Genomic DNA, 20,236 nt, shown 5'->3' with positions numbered 1-20,236 from the left:
GTTTCTTTGCATATCAGCCACTATTTGTTTTTCTCTCTCATCCTATCACTCTGGAGGTGACGAGGCAGCAGTGCAATCAATGGCATCTCCTTGCTCACCCAGGATTGGCTGTAGAAAGGAGACAGTCAAGCTGGACTTGGCAAATGTCCTGGGGCTGAGAGTCCAGCCAGGGCACAATTCTTGGACACCATTCTTGGACAGGGGAGAAGGGAGCCAAAGGCAAGGGGAGAATCATCTCATCACCTAGATCATTAAGGAAAGATGGAAACGGGGACGGTTTGCGCATATGATCCATGTCACTGCTGACACTTCAGACCCTCTCTGGGTATCATATACTTGTGACTTTAAAAAAGCTCCATGGACTCTCCTCTGCACAGAGAATGTACTGCTGTGACACTGCTGTGGGGACCAGAGAAAGCACCCGGTCATCCTTGGCCCCACCTACCAGTGCCTCCCTGTGCCTGATACATTACCAGGGCACAGGAAGAAATGGTTTGCAGTAAGACCCAGAGAATATGAGACCCACAAAGAACCTTCTCAGGAAGTAGCACAGCATGTAGGCTCTGCATTCGATGACATCTCAGCTTTGCTCTTTACTAGCTGGGTGATTTGGCCAAGTGACCCCAAGTAAAACTACAGCATGGTGGGTAAGAGGTGGGGCTTTAAGACGTGACTGTTATTACACATTGTGGCTCTTTCCATTTTTAGCCATGGACACTGGGCAGGTGACCTCACCTAGATGAATCTTCCTGACTGTAAAATGGAGATAATATTACCTCCCTCTTAGGAGGAGGAGATTTCACAAACAGAGGAAATCAGTAAGCACTGCCTTGTTCAGTCCTCGTGACAACTCTATAAGGAGTGATATTATTAGGCCCATTTTGCAGATGAAATAATTGAGGCTTCGAGAGATGAAGTCATTCCCCAGGTCACCATTAAATGGGGCAGGGGGCTGAGAATCCAGCCCAGGGCTATCTGACCCGCAGGCATGCTCTTAACCACTGCGAAGGGTCCCTCCTGCCAGATGGCGTCCGCAAGACAAACTATCTCTCAGTCATAAACCACAGAGAGTTTACAAAAGCACAGGGAACTGTAGTATGTTAACATTAAGGAAAAAAAGTATCAAATTGCAGCTACAGTATGAGCTCAACCATGTTACAATATATACAGAAAGGGGAAAAGACTGGGAAGAGAGAAATTTATAGTGCTGATCTCTTGTAGGATTATGAGTGCATACATGTGTGTTTCCTTATTATTTTTCTGTACTCTCTATATGCGTATAAACTTTATTATAAAAAGGAAAGAAAGAAGGATACTCCAAGGGCCCCTCTGCATGGGAACAGGCCCCCCCACCAGATGGATCTGTTCTGCTCACAGATCTTACCACTCTTACCCCTGCTGCCAGTCCCTTCTAGCTCTCTCCCTCGATCCTTCCTTTTGATTCCTCCCTTCTCAGTCTTTGTATAAGTTAGGCTGGGGTCGGATGTGTGTTTACCTAATGAAGTTATTATTGAAACTCTGCCAATTAACCCTTCTTAACCTCAGGATCAGAGTAATATCTTATGCGTGAAACTGCCAACACCCCATGACCTGATTTTTCCCAGCCAAGCCTCAACAATGCCCACCCCCTGGATGTCTTCCTTCCTCTCTGTTGTTGGAACACTTTTCTAACCAATTTCCCATGAACCTCCACTTACTGAGGCCGTTCCCCCAGCGACCTTGCCTCAAACCACAGGGCCTCAAATAAAAAAAGACAATTACAAGTCATCATATTTTCCAAGATTACTGTTTAAAGAAAAAAAATCCTTAATGTTGTGTCAGATTTGGCATGTAGCAGACACATGAAATGCAACCGGCAGAGTGGAGGGGCACCGAGAGAGAAGGAATGGGAAGCACTGTGCTGACAGCCTTTGGAGACCAGGGTCAGGCCAAATGTGTGCTTGGATGGCAGAGGAAGGAGGCAGAGGTGTGACATTGTGCTGGGAGGCCTGGCAGCTGCGGAGGCAGGTGGGGCAATTTTGAAAGGAAGGAGCAGTTTGTGAGCTGTCTGTCTTGCATCCACCACGCTTGATCGACGCTGGCCAGGTGCCGGCTTTGCTTAGCAGCAGAGGAGGTTTACCAGTTGTTGGTTTTTTTTTCCCCCCCTTGACTGATTTCAGCCTCTGGTTCCATCAAATTTAGCCTTCCTGCCTCCTTGGATGAGAAATGATGCCACGTTTTCCAGAGGATATGTCTTGCAAGATAATTCTGAACAAAAATCGGGGCCAGGGTTCCCTATAGCTCTAGACCACCCCCACCCTGCAAATGATTCATAAAGTATTCACATGAGCTGACAATGATTTTTTTTCTTTGAATGCCACAGGAAGATAGGGCAGTGAGGACAAAGCAGGCAGACTGGGGAAATCTATAGCAAAATGTGGCAATAAAAAAATTCATCATGGGAGTTCATGATTCTCAAATAAGAAGACGTAAACACAACATGTAATTGATTTTCCAGGTTAAGCAGTAGGTCAACATTTTCTCTATTTAGTTAACCAGCATTAACCAGCTCCTGAAGGTGCACAGACAGAAACATCCTTTCAACTCAGTCAAGTATTTTAAGTCATGAATTTTTTAGAGGCACTTGTTCTATTTATTCTCCTCCCTCCATAGTGAAAATAAAACACTCCAGCTTCAAGCTCAGGTGGCGTCATCCTGTTCCATTTACAGACTGATGCTAAGAACAGAGGACATTACAGCTCTGAGTGATCAAAGGGTCCCCTTTAAGCTGAGAAAACTGAGGCCAGAGGGGCCATGTTAACAGCTAGTTGGTAGCTAAAATGGGCCCAGGACTCACATCTCTCAGTGTCCAGACTGGAAATTCAGTAAAAAAGAGTCAACATAAAAATGTTCATAACAAAATCAATGGGCCAACATTTTCTGATTTCTGGGAGAGCAGAATGCCTTCCACGGTCCTCACAGGTGCAGAGCATCCAGGCCTGTGTGTGCCTGCGTGTGAATCTGCCTGTGGGTAGATCCGGCTTGGACAGAGAAGCAAACACCATTCTTCAAAGGCTATGTTAACTAGATTAGATTTCGTACCATTATTACTGGGAAGGAAATAGATCTGGATGTTCTGGAGTGAAGACAGCAAGAAGGCAAGTTGTGCTTCCAGCTGAAGCATTTCAGAAGTGACCCTGCCCTTTGTGCAGCAAGTCTGGCCAGTCCCAAATGAAGGAGCTTGTCAACTGGCTCAACTGTCCTCTCTGGCAGGAATTCTGATTTGCCACTTGGCCTCTTAAGCCCATTTGCCTTCATATCTCTGGCCCCAGACATGTGATTTGCTGAAAATAACCAGAGGAGAGTACTCCTAATGGCTGGGTACCCTTCAGGGGGGGAGGCGCTTTGTTAGAGGACTATGGTAAATTTCCCCAAAGCAAATTTTAGCTTGATTTTGAGCCCTGGGAAGCCCTACTCCAGGCATTTAAGTTCTCTGGAGGTGTCTCTCTTTGAGGCTGGAGAGTGGACACCAATGGACAGTTCCTGACCAAGGCCCTCATGGCTCTAGCAACACATGGAGGCCTCCACTCTGCCCTTTCCTCTCCTTCCCTGGGTGGATTGACAAGACCTTTGAAGAGTACATCTGGGGCTTTGCTCCTCTGCACCCTACAGAGTCCCCAGCCCATGAGATTCCCCAGGAGCTACCACAAAACCTGCTCTTGGCAGGCTCTCTCTCAAGCTTCCTCTCCTTAGCCTCTGGCCTGGTGGCTTACATCCATGGTCTCCCTCTTGGCTAGGCCCCTCCAGACTGCGGCCTACTGGGTAGCCACCCAGGCTTTGGTGTTTGGTTTTTCCCTACACTCTCAACTCACCCCCTTAGCTCACTCCTTCACTCCATCTACCCCACCCTGAAAGTGATGCCTTGACTCCATGTCCAGACCTCACATCTGGATGATGGATCTGGGCCCCGCTTTGTCTGGGAAGAGAAATCTGACAAGGGATCTGGCTTCCTCTTGCCCCTCCCATGACTCTTCCTCTTCTTTCAGACTATTACAGGAAGGAGCAGAAAGTAGGAGGGGAGGGAGAGGAGGGAGAGGAGGGAGAGAAACTATACCTTGTCATTAAATGACCAAATGACAAGGGATTCCTGAGTGCCAACTAGGGTATCAAGCATGCTGCTAAGGACTGAACGTTTGTCCACTGAATGGACACAAAATTCTTACGTTGAAACTTAATCCCCCATGGGTGGCCTCTGGGAAGAGAGTAGGTCATGAGGATGGAGCCCTTGTGAATGAGATTAGTGCCATTATGAAAGAGACCCCAGAGAGCTCCCTCATCTCTTCTGTCACATAGGACACAGCAAGAAGACAGCTATCTATGAATCAGGAAGTGGGTCCTCACCAGATGCCAAATCTTGGACTTCCTAGCCTCCAGGACTGTGAGAAATAGATTTCTGTTGTTTATAAGCCATCTAGTCTACGGCATTTTGTTATACTAGCCTGAACTGACTAAGACACACACACTGTTAGACCCCATGAAGGAGAAACCTGGGACACGGGCTCAGCCTTCAAAGAGATGACAGTTCAGATGGCGTGATGAGAGAGAAGCACTTTAGGCAAGAGTAGACTGAATGAGGGGCTCAACCAGGAGAGCACAGGCTCTAAATACCAACAGAGAAGCAAGAAGGAGAGCCACCTGGGCCACTTCAGGGCAACTCAGCGGGGGCTCCGCCATTTGGTCAGACATGGGCAACACCAAAGTCTTGATGAGCCCCATCTCTGCATGTGAAATTACCCAGAAAATTAAATGTACAGACAAATAATGTCATAGGTGAATTTTATTCATAATGCTGCTTCTTATAAGCACATATTTCTTTCTTTTTGGAAGACTAAAAACAGGGAAAGAATTCATTGGGCATCTTCAGAAATTAGAAAGAATATTGGTTCTCAAAAGGCTGAAGGACATAACTAGGAACAAAGAAAATTTTGGCTGAGGACAGTTTTATAAACTGGATTGTCAGATGATAGGGGCTAAGGTCAGGGGCCTCCTAAGATCTTGGTAAAGAGAATGCAGTCAGAATTAAACCACAAAATTCAGCTACAGTGGATTAGCCATTATGGGAAAGAAGCAAGAGACGTCCTTTCCTGCAAAAGTTTGGAACTTACAAAACTCCTGCTGAGCAATCTTAAGGTTGGCACTCAATTGTAACAGAGACTGTGGGGAACCTACTTGACTGTACCATGATGTGTTGGAGATTGACAATGGACGGGAAGAGTCCCATCAGGCATGAAAATAGAGGAAAATGGTGAGTTGCGGAGGCCATGGGGGCAGCACTCTTGCAAACATCATTTGGGCTTAGCTGAACTCAACATACAGTTCCCTTGGCTCCCCTTTCCCTCAGTGCATGAGGGGGCCCCTAGCTCTACCTGCAACACCCTTCGTGAGAACAATTAGCTCCTCTTCTTTTCATTCCTTGCTCTCCCAGAAAGCACCAAGTAAATGCAGTTTCCTGTAGCATCTGGCTTCTAAGGAATCAGGCCCGCAGGGAGCAAATGCCCAGGGTAGGCAGACCCACCGCTCCACATGGGCTGACACTTTAGTTCTTATTGCGATCAGTAAACTGGCAGTCTGCTCCCTGGTAAGTCTCTGTGAGTTTGCAAATGGGACCCGGCATCAGTCACAGGCATCCTTCGAAATCTTTGAGGGCAGGTTTCTGTGTCCCTGAGGCTGAGAGGCAGACCCTCCACTAGAGCATTCACTAGGGAAATACCTCTGGGAATCTGAGCAATGCCCCAGTTCTCGGCACTATACAAACTCAAACTCAGAAGAGCCCCCCCAAATCAGTGCATACTAGTGCATTCTGGTGACCTGAACAGTTTCTCTTAAAAGAACTGGATCCTGAGACTTTCTTAAGATACCATCTTACAGAAACATCACCTTTCAGAATACCTGTTCTATATTTTTTTTAATGACAGTAAGATATTGTTTCTGCTGTTCAGAGTCCAAGGTCCCCGTTTTGCTTCAGTCATGACAGAGCATGCGTGTTGCCTCATCAGCGCTGTTGGAATATTTAATCTTTCCATTCTGATATTCAGTTTTATTGTCAAGGCTCAAAATAAACAGGCAGCCATTGAATCTAGGTTCTCTCATAAATAGCTTACATAATTGCTCCAAAATCTGCACCAAGAGACCGACTGGTACTCTCCGGGAACATCTTGAGGAAAAGCCGCAGAGCCTCTGCTGCCCTGGTGAGAAGAAACGCACTGAGCGCCCTTGGAAAGAAAGACCTCCAGGAGTTCCGAAGGCCCCGCAGTAACCACTGGAATCCGTGCCCCAGCAGAAAAGACGCCAGCCTCATTAGGATGCTTTGGTGATGCTACTGATTCAAGAGGTCTGCTGTTGAATAAAGGCTGCTTGCTGCTGTCTACCCTAATCATCACAGATCGTCCTCTTTTCTGGGTGAATGACTGCAACCCCAGCCACTGGCAAGACAAGATGACATCTGCTGAAACCGATGGCAGAATAATGTTGCAGACGCTGTCAGCCCCATAGTGCACTTGTGTTAATGACGCTAATCATCTTTACACAGTCACCTCAGCACACCACAGCCCCGTCTCCAGTCACACTGTCACCAACACGCCGGGGGCAGCAATAAAGGCTCAAAAAACAACCAATGCAAAGCCGGCTGGTGGGTTTTACAGGCCAGAGGGGATGAAAAGGATGTAATACTCTGAATCTTCTAAAAGCTAAATGTCACATTATCCAATCACTCCTCAGCTGTAGGTATTACTTTGACAGGTGTAACTATTGTTTCCCTAAAATGGAGTTTTCTGCTGCTTAGGAACAGGGTTAAAAGACCTATCAAAGAGATGGTGGCAGCCCGTCTCGGGTGGGAAAGATGCCCATGGGCCCCAAAGAGCGTGCACGCCTCAGCGAGCAGGCCAGGACGAGCCTACTCATCACTGACAACTTCGCTCTCTCAGCGGGAGTCCTCCTGTAACACCTTACGTAACAGAGCAGAGCTTCCAGAAAAGTGTGCCGTGGAGTCTCTCACTTGAGTGAATTTATTGCCCCACTAAAACACAAGTGGGGACTTGAAGACAGGGTGCTACAATGTAGGCAACACAGGCTTCGCCCACGTGTTAAAAGAATAATCCAGATTTTACCTTAGCCTTCAAAATCACACCACCTCAATCGGCAGCAAGTGGGAGGCAAATGTCTAGCAGGATGGCATGATTGCTAAGACTCCTTGGCCAAAGGGAGGGGAGTCACTAGAAAGGAATTGGCATCCAAATGCTTCGGATGTGAACACCCTTAGCCAGGTTCGCAGAGACTGGGGAGAAGGGTGAAACGGGCAGTCTGGGTGACCCCCTGCAGCCCCAATCTAAGCCCACAAAGGCAGCCACTGTGTGTCCTCCTCACTTCCCATCCCCCGCACAGAGGCCAGCCCCAAGAAGGGACCCAATAAGTACAAAGTGAATGAATGAAAACACATAAAACATCACTGTCAGGGATCTGCTGATCCTGCCAAAACATGCAAAATGACATGAAGATTATGTCATCCTGTGCTCACTTGTCTCTACAAATATATATTATAAAGCACTAGATTCTCTGAACCTAAACTTAATTCCTAGAAAGAATAACAGATGTGGAACAGAACATCCTTTAGTTAAACAATACAAGCAAGCAAGCTATCAAAAAGCCTCAGAGGTGTGGCCCCTAGCTTCAAACCAATCTAAGGATCTACAGGCCATAGTCTTGGTTGGTACCAACACCATCGAGTTTCTTGAACAACCATATTCATTCATCCAAGCAGTGTACACACCAGCAATGCTGTTTAGTATCCTTGGCAACCGATCCACCAGTACTGTAGCTACCTTTCCCAAGCCTCAGCTCCGCAGGAATGGTGGTGGGTCAAGGAGGTGCTATGTGGGATGCAGGCCATCCACTTACCAATGGAGCACCCAGTGATTCTTGCCATTTCTTTGGGTGCTTAAACGTTCCAGGTACTGCGCCAAGTGCTTTATACACATTACCTTGTTTATGCATGCCACAACTCTAGAATAAGGCTCAGCGATGAGGAAACTGAGGCTTGTGGAAGTTAACAGACTGGTTCACACATACCAGGTACAGGGCAGTCAAGGGCTCAGAACCCAGGTCCAGCAAAATAAAATGCCGGGGCTTTTAGACAGTGAATGTCCCCACTCCACATCCCAAGCCCTATCATGGAAGCCACAATTCTGACAGCGTGCAGTGCACTGAAGTCAAAGCCACGAAGACTTACATTCCCCTCCTTTTCAAAGTCGGGTGGCAGTAACTTCACGAAGTTATCGGGGAACACTCCTCGTCTGCCGTTGAGCTCGCCTTCCCACCAGCCGACGTCGATGCAGTCCTAGGAAACAGGAGAGAGCAGAGAGTGAGAAACAGGGCGAGCACCCCACAGAGAGAATGGAGGCCCTTTCCTTGAGGCTGCTATCAGTGCGACGATGGTTACTAACACTAAATCAGCACAGATCCCAAAGTCGGATGGGAAAACAAAAGCTTAAGTGTGCTAGAGTGGCTGGCTGGGACTCAGCCCGGTGCTGCGTTTAGAGGCCCTGGATTAATACGATCCTTTTTTTTTTTTCTTTAAAGATAGGAGGGTATGTATTTTCTTCATTTTAATTTTACTGAAATAAAATTATTTCATTAACTGCAAAAGTGGTTTCGAAAACATCACATGCACAAATGTTCTCTTTGATTAGCCTGTCACAAAGCTTGTCGGAATTAAGAAAGGCTTGGTGACAGTCAGCCAAGTGTAAGAAAAATCACACCCTACGCAAGCTCATTAATGTACTCCCTCCTTTCCGCGCTGAGGGGGCACAGTTGTCAGCATGAAAAGCCCTTCCCCCACTGTAACGAACTCCATGTTTGCTCACTACATGAATGGATACATCTATTCATTCTTCCAGATCAAACCTGTTTCCCTTTGAATAATCCCTATTCTGTGCATCTACTTGTCAATCATGTACTGAGCACCAACTCTGTGCCAAGCGTTAGGGAGACAGCGAGGGCTCAGGCTTTGCAGGTTTCCATCCTGAGCCTAATAGCCTCCCAGGCACTCAACCTCAGGCCACAGAACTACTTCTGTTTTTCCCTACATCCAACTGGTTGGAAGCCTGATTTGCTCTAGTTTGATGAGATCTCTTGCGTTTGTCCTCTGGGTCCAATGCCACTTCTACCGCCCCAATCCAAGATTCACCTGGCTTGCCATAAACCTACCCACTTGGGTATTTCTGCCTTCCTGGTCTGTGTACAATATACACACCACTGTCAAGTACACGTCCTTGTGTAAAAACCCAATTCTCAGACTAAGATCGACAACTTCCAGCTAAAGCCCAAAATGAGCAAAGGCTTTCCCCCAGATGCCAGAAACACCGAGGACTTTTAAAAATAAATGCTCAAGAAAGTAAGGAGATTCCTGCTCAGGGCCCATGGAGACACACTCAGGGTCCTCCACAGGACCAGGGGGGTTGGGGAAGGGGCCAGGAGGGCTCAAGCAGCAGGGGCGCAGCTGGCCTAGGGCCTGGCAAGAAGCCCCCAGAGGACCATGGCTTATGTGAGTCACGTGTGCCTTACGAGAGCCTCCATTCCAACAAGATGAGAAACACTTCTGAAGTTTTCACCTTTACTCCCCCAGCCCAGTGCACAAGGCCCAATATAATAAATATTCATCAAATCAATGAAGACTCTTTCTAACCCTGAGTTCTGTGTTTTCCTGTAGTCCAAGACTAGGATTCCTGCAGGACAAGACAGCCTCCATCTACCTCAGCTTGTGATGGTTCTCCATAAGTCAATCATGAGAAGTAAACACTCGCCGCCTTCTCTTCCCTAGTGGTATCTGTTACAAGGACAGACTGACCCTTTAGAGAGAACGTGGGTTTGGGAAATGGGCCCCCACTCAAAGACTATAAATTCTAGTCCCAACCAACACCAAAAACCAAAGACACTTGAAGCATCAAGTTCAGATCTACTCAGAACAAAACAAGGTTCAAAAGACTAACAACATGAAAGAATGCTTATCTTTCTTGGAAAATGACAATGAGAAGCCCAGGTAACTAATCAGGTCCTGCCCAGGTCACATCACCCCCTAAACAATCTAGCATCAGTCCCTAAAGAAGGGAGTCACAAACAAGGGTGGTGGTGGCAGAATCTGATGCTTTCTGAGGTTCTTCCAACTCTGAGAAACTGTTATGTCATCAACGATACCAGAAAAATCTTAGGACAGAGTAGGGGGTGGAATTTCTTCACTCCTAATCCTTAGACATTAAGTCTTTCAATCCAGAGCCTCTGTTTCTGAAGAAATGTCTGGCATATTGTTTTTTTTTTTTCCTTCTCTTTTTCTGGACAAGTCCTTCTCATCTTCAAAACCCAACTTGAAAGTCACCTTTAGGCAAATGACTATAATGAAAGCGTTCTCTTTCCTCTAACACTCAGAACTGTGTTAATTTGCACTTCACGATATTTTATTCAACAAACCTCTAATAAATGCAAACTATATTTAAGTTCATTCTGTAGGCACCAAACATTAAACATGCAAAAGAACACGATCCCTAATTCCAGGTAGCTTAGAGATTTGTGTGAAACACACACGTGCGCATGCACGCACACACACGATATCCAACGTTCTTTTTTGGTAACAGGTATCAACCATGAGCTCTGGTACCAAAGAAGAGAGAATCATTAACAATGTTTCAAATAATCTTAAATCTTTTCACATGTGAACCATTGGCTTATGTGAGGACTGGACTTCTCTCCACATTCATTTCAGACCATCAGATAATAGAATTCTGTCCAGAAAAGGCAGTCAAATACTGTTTAGCACTACATTTCTTTTAAAGGCTGTCTTTCAAACTTGCTAAATGGTGCAAATCCATTAGCTTTATGCAAACAGTCACCCAGGAACCACTGTCATAAAGCCTTCTGCTTCGTATGTGAGAAAAACAATAAAGAAAAATTTAATAAGCAAAAGCATATCCAGAATAACTTTAGAACTTATGCACGCCTACAGGGGAAAACAGTGAATGTGACATTATGTTATACCTCCCATCAGTGGCAAATAGCTCAGATGGCTCATCTAGATTCTGCTTTTTAAGGAAAACATTAATAGCGCTGATCATTGAGTACTTCGAGGTAAGACAGAGGCAAAGCATGAAGGCAGAACACAGTATGTCTAATTGTTCTACTTGGTATAAGAACAAATACGAGGCTCATGGATAAGGTTACACATTCAAAAAAGAAGACTGCCAGTGTGCCTTAGAAAACCAAGAAAAGTGAGAAGCGAGTCCACTGCAGGACAGAAAACAGCCACAGGGTCAAGATGCCCAGAGTGAGATAGAGATTTAGAGAACTGAGACTTTTTTCCCCCTAGCAATAGAAGCTAATTTAAGGGAAACAGGAAAAGTTTTGACAGCAAAATGAGAAGTGAAAATAAGTCCACTTCAACAAATCAGACAAAAGAACTAGGCTTTTGGTGGCAGTGATGAAGAGAGAATTATTTGCACAAGGGCTCTGCTTCCAGAAGTGGAAAAGAGCAGCAAATTCAATGTATTTACTGAGGACCTAAAACATGCAGGAGAGGAGAGGAATTCAGGGGGAAAAAGAAAATCATCATGTCCTTATGGGGCTCCCAAGCTCAGAGCCCGGCGGGAAAGGCAGACACAGTGAGTCAACACAGCACAGAAACACGGGCAGGAGTCTGGGCCGGATTAAAAACAAGCAGGACCAAGAGAAATCAGGCGGCCTGGAAGAAGAGAACGAGGGCAAGAATTCAGGTCATGAGAAAGGTCAAGGGCGGGATCACCAAGTGTGAAAGAAGGGAAGACGTAGAGTGGGAAGCTGGGGTCATGGAAGACAATATTCAAGAATTGGCACTTAGAGTGAAGGCAATGTGCTTGGCTCCCCGGAGGCTCCCAACCAAGCTCTACTGAAGAGTGTCATGAGGGGTGAGGCAAGATGACACCCACTCATGAGACCAGAATGTCATCAAGGTGTGGTGGATGTCCCCAAGGAGGATGGCAAGGAGTGAAGGCAGGACAATGAGGCCGTAGCTGACCACTAAGGAGAGAGGCAGTGTGGCCAAAATACTGGAAGATTTTAGGGTGACCATATAATCTATTTCTAAACCTGGGGCACCATTAATAATTATATCAGGACCACAGGCATAACCCAAGATGATGGCCACCCTAGTGGATTTTGAGACTCTAGTAAGGATGAGAAAATGGCAGTATTGGCAGGTGAGGGGATGCCCTTTACACGAGGCAGGAGTCTGCAGCGAGAAAGAGTAAAAGATCAGCATGTAGAAGAAAATTTCCAGAACACTGATAATTAGAAATAAGATCTATTCACATGAAAGCAGATGAAAGTAGACCCTGACATTCATCAAGAGTCACAGCGTGTGGAAAGAATTCTATTTCTGACACAGAATGTTCACTCTTCTATGATCAAGTCCTCTAAATGGTCAAAATGGTTTCTCTCTGCCTCATCACCAGGCAGATATTAGAGTAAAATATGGAATTTTTCCTTATAAAATACAAACGATAACTTTCTTTTTAAGGAATGAATAAATAGAGCCTTAAGTGTACTGTACTCCAACCTCTATGTTCTGCAAGATATCTCAGAGAGAGGAGGAAGCGAGCAAACTTGGGTCATCTGATACTTAAGTGGTCCACTGGTAATAAAAACTCTGGGTCTTAGTTTCTTGATTCAAAGGAAAAGATGTTTGAGGTGTGAAGAGCAACACAACTGCTGGTGGTGGTTGTCATCATTACTAGGGGCTGGGCCCGGAGACCTCGAGGGGCAATGAGGCTGGAGAAGCGTCTTAATTAAGCACACATGCATTTGTCATGTGACTCAGCGCCATCCTCCTGCGAACCGCCCCCCCTCCTTGGGCAGCAGCTCACTCACTTGGAGGGCCCAGGGAGGGATGCTCAGGCCCCAGGGTGTGTCTGAGGAGGGAGGCCTGGCCCAGACCTCAACGTCATGCCTTAGTCTGCTTCCTCCTGCCAGAGGGGCCCTGGGGAATGCGGCCCAGTGAGCTCTGCCGTGTCTGCCTCTCATTTAGGCACTTCCAATCTTTAGAAAAGACACACTTGCCACCTGGCTTGTAAATTGTAAAACCTGGCTACAACCTCATCTTGGGCTCTATGCTGTCAAGAGTGCAAAGCAACATCTTAGACCAGTGTTTCTCAAAGCTGGCCGCGCATTTAACATCACTTGGGGCTATACCCCATACCAATAAAATTGTAATTCCTGGGGGTTGAGACCAAGAAATCAGTGCTTTTTAAAGGTCCCTAGGTCCTTCCAATGTGCAGGCTGAGAATTAATGATTTAGATCAGTGCTTCTCAAATGCTAATGTGCATACTATCCACTTGGGGATCTTGTGAAAATGCCGATACAGATTCAACAGGTCCGGGGCTGATCTGAGATTCAGCATTTCTAACAGGCTCCCAGATGATGCCAATGCTGCTAGTCCACACTTTGAGTAGCAAGGTTCTCAAAAATGGTAAGCTCCTTGAGTGAACCCTCCTACACTGCTGGTGGGAATGCAGTTTGGTGCAGCCACTATGGAAAACAGTGTGGAGATTCCTCAAAAGACTAGGAATAGACTTACCATACGACCCAGGAATCCCACTCCTGGGCTTGTATCCAGAAGGAAATCTACTTCAGGATGACACCTGCACCCCAATGTTCATAGCAGCACTATTTACAATAGCCAAAACATGGAAACAGCCTAAATGTCCATCAACAGGTGACTGGATAAAGAAGTGGTGGTATATTTATACAATGGAATACTACTCAGCCATAAAAACCGACAACATAATGCCATTTGCAGCAACATGGATGCTCCTGGAGAATGTCATTCTAAGTGAAGTAAGCCAGAAAGAGAAAGAAAAATACCATATGAGATCGCTCATATGTGGAATCTAAAAAACAAAAACACAAACAAACAAACAAAAACAAAGCGTAAATAAAGGACAGAAATAGACTCACAGACAGAGAATACAGACTTGTGGTTACCAGGGGGGTGGAGGGTGGGAAGGGATAGACTGGGATTTCAAAATTGTAGAATAGACTACACTGTATAGCACAGGGAAATATACACAAAATGTTATGATAACTCACAGAGAAAAAAATGTGACAATGAGTTTGTATATGTCCATGAATAACTGAAAAATTGTGCTGAACACTGGAATTTGACACAACATTGTAAAATGATTATAAATCAATAAAAAATGTTAAAAAAAATGGTAAGCTCCTTGAAAACAAGAAATCTTATTTTTATACCTCTGTACCCACCAAACACCTAGCACAGTGCCTGGCAAGTACGGGTTATGAATAAATATTGGCTGAATGGGTGACGTGATGGATGGCCCAATCTCCCCCCAGGCTGCTAATCTACTTCTCTCAATTTTCAAACATTAGAAGTCAAGTCAAGTTGAAGGAGGAAGAGGCAGGTCTAGATTAGCTATCCAAGAAACCTTCACCTGTACAACCAGGTTTATTGGTTGGTCTGTACTGAATTTATTAATTTGTTCATATTTGTGGTAACAACTTAAAAGTACCTTCAAAAGGGAGGCCACATTTTCTCAGACATCATAAGTGCCCTATTTGAGTTCGGACAGGAATATATAGCTCAGAAATCAACACATCAAAACAAAAAAATGGACAGATGAAAATGGCTTCACCTGCTGGTCCAAATGAAAAAGAAAGGCACTCTGCCTGGCCACTTCTCCTAGTGGTTAGCTGTCCCCACACTCCCTAGTACCAATTTCCCAAAAATTATCCAGCGTGGCTGTTTTTCACGATCTTCTCTGATGACCGAAACAGTATTAGAGGAGAAAGTGAGTGTTGTAAGACTTCAGTGTGGCTGTCAAGTGAGCCCCTGAGTGCCCCAAGGGGGTCTCACACCCTCAGCATCCCACCAGCAATATGAAAAGTGCTGTTTAATACTTCCTAATGAACGCCTTTTGCATGGAGCTTCGGGGGGCTGCTGAGAGAAAGCTTCATGGAACCCGGAGCCCAGGAGCACTCAGTTCTGCCTCTGCTTGTTAACGCCTCCCCAAGAGATGCAATTATTCTGCACGGCTGGGATTTCTGCTCAGAATTTCCAACATCCCATAAGTCAGTTACTAGAGCAGGCTCTTCAATGTCACGGTTTATGAGGTAACAGGAAAAACGAGAACTACAGTCTATCGCAATGTCACAAGAAATGCCTGGAAGATCATAGTTAATGAGGGGAGCCGAGGAGACCGTCCCAGGGACGAACCCACTCAACAAAATGTCACAGCGCAAACATCCACATCCCAGGGCGGGTGAGGGTGAGATTTAGGTGGCCATTCACTGTTCTGCGGTACTGGGAAGGCATGACCTCAAAGAGATCATCTACTGACCGTATTGGGCGAGAGCTTACAGGCTCTGCTGTACTAACTTCTGACTTTTTCATTTTACATGTTGAATAGCTGGTAACAAAAAATTGGATGAGTAACACACAAAAAGCAGTAATCAAGCTTCCTCTTGGTCATGTCAGTATTAATTGAAACACGTACTGATGCTTGCAAACTGTGCTCAGAAATGAAGCCATGTCTTCTACAAGCTACCCATACCATACCTCATGTTCTCCTGCTTCTTCATACACCTGGTAATGTGTGGCTGTATATCCTCAGTGACCGTGCATGCTACGCTGTAGAGGGACTGGATTTTGCTGTCTTCCTTACAAGAGTGTGGCGCTTCGTTCAGGTGGGCATGTCACTTGCAGATCAGCCTGCCCAGTCACAGCCTGGTTTCAGGCTTCATTAGGATGGGTCTAGGGTATTGTTACGGCTGACTGTTCTGGGTTCTCAATTGGATGCCAAGTGTGTTCAGCAAACTTTTTCTATTCTGCTTGGCCAGAACTCCAACATCTCCATTCACTGGTGACCTCCGGGATATCTCCTCAGCTCACAGCCCACCCACATGCCCCCTGCCCCCCAGATTCATTTTCTGCTGGGCCTGGTGGAGTCTTGCCCTGTTGATACACAGCTTAGTATTTGGCCAAAGATTCCAGGGAGCCCTATATATAGACTTCTGGAGCTCTCTCTTTGCACAGCTTGCTCCTCTGCAATTCCCTACCCTGAAAAAGTCCATCCACCTCAGCAGCCCTGAGGTACCATCCCTGTTTCCTCTATCCAACAAGCCTTCTGCTCTCTGTTTGGGCTCCAGTGCCCTGTGCTGCAATTTAGAAAGTGCCCCCAAGCAAAAAGCCAGGGTTTACGTGGAACTCACTTTACACCCCCCCTTCTCTCAATGCTCTGCATTGTCCAATGTCTAAAAACAGCTGGTTCATGTATTTTGTCCAATTTTAAAGTTGTCCATGGCAGGAGGGTAAGTCTAATAACCTGTACTCCAACATGGCCGCAACCAGAAGGGATATTCTCACTTTAAAAGAGTATGTCTTTAATTAGAGTGAATTTATTTTATGCTAGATGTAATAGGACTTTCAGCTCTCTTTAAAAGTCTGAGCTATTTCAAGGTCTAATTCCCAAAAGAAGTCCTAGAGAAAGAATTTCTGAAATAAAGATACATACAAGCGTTTTTAATTATCTTGGAGTTTCCTTTACTCGTCATATATACCTTTCTCTACCAAGGAAGGTGGAGAATTCCCGAAGGAAAAGTAGAGTCAGTGTTAAACATCTTTATATGGAAAAGTTAAATATATGCATTTAAGTTAGTGCCACCCAATCTTTTCCAGGTAACAGCACACACATAAAATGATAATGTTTTGATGACAGGTGGCCGGAGGCCTAACATTGTTGGAGGCCATCAATCCAGAGTAGGGGTTCCACCCACCTAAGGCCCTTCACATCCACCCAGGAGAGCTGCGGGGGGGTGGGGGGTGTCACTCTCCTATACTCCTATAACCCAATCAGAGCACATGGGTTAGGAAATGTTACAGAAGTAACCTCTGAGTCCAGATGTCACTAAGAAATGAAAAAAAAGCTGAAACCAAATCTCAGTTCCCAGAAAGAGAACAGAGCTTTCACAGGCATTATGAGAGGCAGGCAGACAGGAATCAGGAAGGCCTGAGGGGATTTTCACAGGAGACAACCCAGAGCAGAAGCCCCAAAGGCCCCAGTGCTCACAGCTTATTTCCCTCCCAGAAAAAGATGCTGCTACCTGGAGCCTCGCCAGAGAACAGCACCCAACAGATGCTGCCATACTGGCCCAACTCCAGGGTCACCATTTACACTGGACGTCTCCTGGAGCTGGGGACATGGCTGTATAGTTTGTCACAACAACTATACAAGAATTGCTTACTGATTTCATTCTTTCATTTGCAGCTTATACAATCTGAAGTCTCAGGAAATGTTTATACTTTTAGCCTTTTTTCTAACAGTAGAATGAAAGACTTTATACCCCCATAAATCTATTTCAAAAATCAGTAATCATGTGAAAAGGAGGTGTTTGCAGGGAGGGCCTTTCCTGTGTACTTGTAATCTGGCTCTAAGAATGATCAGAGACGTGAACATGTAGGGCACATGAATAAGTCATATACAAAATGTCAATCACCAAGGTAGCATTTTTGCATTTTTGGGGTCCTTTTAAATATAATCAAGTAGGTGAAATTATGTAACAATATGTTTTCATAGAAACTTCTCACTTTTGACTTGTTACGTCATTTATGTTGAGAAGATCACTTAATACTTTATTTTAGAAGCTGTTTCTAATGGCGCCTTCAGCTCATCCAAAGCTTATGGCTAATTGCATAATTTACTTCTCAAGGCTGTGCATCCTACAGCTGAGTGTTCATCTTCATTTATGTTTAGAGAACTATATTGATCCTGCATCCAAATACATGCTCTTCTTCCATTAAAAGGAGAGTAGATATAATAACAAATCATTTTCCTTCATTACAAAGACACTGGCATTTATAAAGCATCTTTCATTATGTTTTAAGAGATGTTCTTAGCTCCTATACCACGTCTAGGAGACACATGAAGGCTGTAAGCGTGAAGGCAGGGGAGTATCTTCATTTCGCAAATAAGCACTGTAAGGAATAAGAAGTGAAGGGCACAGCCTTGGTCATTATGAAGAACATCCGAGTCAGCTGCAGCAGCTACTGGTCAGTTCTTACCTTCTATCTTCCCTTTTCACGAAACAAATCTACATTTCTTTTAAGACTATTAGGAAAATTTATTCCTTGGCATAAAAATTTGTTTGGAGTCTCTTCCTCTAGACACAGTAAATTTAGCTTCCAGGCCTGGGCAGTGGGCGAAATATACAATTCCCAGGTCAAATCCTGGTCCTCAGGCTGCTCAGCTGAGTCCAGGCCTGACTGGTGGAGTGAGGCTACATTTGTTCGCCACCTTGGGGAAGAGGGGGTTCAGGGGTACAGAGGTGGGGTGCAGGGAAAGGCTCTGCTGGGGGGGGGGAGTTCACGGTCTTGTATTACAAAGTATATTCCCAGGAAGACTCAGAACAAAACCAAGGTCCTTGAAATTCATGCAATTACGTATCAAGCAATTATTTACTGAACACCAGGGCTCAGCTGGCCTTGTAAGAAACACAGATCAACCAACCACATTCTCTCAACAGTATCTTTGCAGAGCAAAAGTTTTTAATTTTGCCAAGGTCCGATGCAGTAGGTTTTTCTTTCATGGATTGTGCTTTTGGTGGTATGTCTAACAACTCTCTTCTCTTATGTTTTTATAAATAACTTTTTAATGTCTTATGTTTTATATGCAGCTCTGTGGTCCATTTTGAGTTCATTTTTGCATAATGTGTTAGGTTTAGGTTAGGGTTCTTTTTTTTTTTTTGCCTATCGATGTTCAGTTGTACCAACACCAGTTCCTGAAAAGATTATCCTTTCTTAAATTTTCTTTGAACCTTTGTTGAAAATTAATTGGCTGTATTTTTATAGGTCTGTTTCTAGACATTCTATTTCAAGGGCCAGCAAACTACAGTCCATGGGCCAAATCTGGCCTGCCACCTATTTCTGTACAGTCTTCACGCTAAGAAGTTTTTACATTTTCAACTGCTTTTAAAAAATCGAAAGAATAATATTTCAAGGAATATGAAAATGACAGGAAATTCACATTTAAGTGTCCATAAATAAAGTTTTATTGGAACTCAGCCACACCCATTCATTTCTACCAATGACTGCTTTTGCATAGTTGAGATAGATCCTGTATAGCCCATAAAACCTAAAACATTTACTCTCTGGCCCTTTACAGAAAAAGTTTGCTAAGCCCTGGTCTAGGATAGGAGGATGCTTATATACATCCATGTAGAATCTCAGGGGTTCTCTGAATGCCACTATAAAAGAAATACTGTAAGGACAGAAGCTTTAAATAGAACCTCTGAAAGCCCTGAGGAAGACAGAAAAGGAATGCATTTAATAGCCAGCTATCCTTTCCAACTAGGACTCAAATATAAAAGCCCTAAGTAAAACTATTCTTAAAAGGATGAATTTTACTGCACTATGTAGTTAACTATAAAATGGGGGAAATTTTAAGTCTAAAATGTATTTATTTTTAATGACATTTTCTTAAATATCTCTGTGAGTCATAAACTAAGAAAAAACAGTTGTAATGTGAAAGATGACAGGTTAATGTCATGAATATATGGTATTTTTATTAAAATCAATTGGAAAATGACACATAAATTTTTCAACTTGAATCATTTTTTTAAAAGGCAAACACCTAACAGATTAGCAGAGATTAGAAAGAATGATAATATCCAGGGATGACAAGAATAGGGAAACATTCTCATACAATCCTGGGGGGAGACTAAATTGGCACAATCTTTCAGAACATCATTTAAATGCCTTTAAAAGACACTGAGGCAGCAATGCATTTAGCAATTATCATCAGGAAATAATAACAACTGCTGACATTTATACAGAATATACTATAAGCCAGGCATTGTAAGTGCTTTACCTCCTTTAACTCATTTAATCTTTACAACACCAGGAGGTAGGTACTGTTATCCCCATTTCACAGATGTGGAAACCAAGGCACAGAGAGAATGAGCAGCCCACCCAAGGCTACACAAGTAGTAGAAAGTGGCAGAAATAATTATGTGTACATGGATTTACAAACAAGGTGATGACTACATGCAACATGGTCTAAAATGCAGAAAAATTAGAAACAAGCAAAACATAAAAGAGGATTGCAGTGCTCCATTCATTAGGATGCTAAGGAGCCATTTAACCATGCTGACAAAGCTAGGCATGATATA

At 44.5% G+C, this 20,236-nt stretch overlaps 1 protein-coding gene across 9 annotated transcripts in view; it reads right to left on the bottom strand.

The window, feature by feature from the left end:
- Positions 1-20,236, bottom strand: part of SH3KBP1 (SH3 domain containing kinase binding protein 1) — a 300,059-nt gene that overhangs the window by 52,751 nt on the left and 227,072 nt on the right. For all 9 annotated transcript variants that reach the window (XM_031445777.2, XM_031445773.2, XM_064483354.1 and 6 more), the window contains one exon: positions 8,264-8,371. In XM_031445777.2, coding sequence (XP_031301637.1) covers positions 8,264-8,371 — 108 coding nt within the window. The remainder of the gene's footprint in view (positions 1-8,263; positions 8,372-20,236) is intronic.

The sequence above is a fragment of the Camelus dromedarius genome, chromosome X (genome assembly GCF_036321535.1).
Source record: "Camelus dromedarius isolate mCamDro1 chromosome X, mCamDro1.pat, whole genome shotgun sequence".
Taxonomy (NCBI): domain Eukaryota; kingdom Metazoa; phylum Chordata; class Mammalia; order Artiodactyla; family Camelidae; genus Camelus; species Camelus dromedarius.
This window is presented reverse-complemented; position numbering and strand designations above follow the sequence as displayed.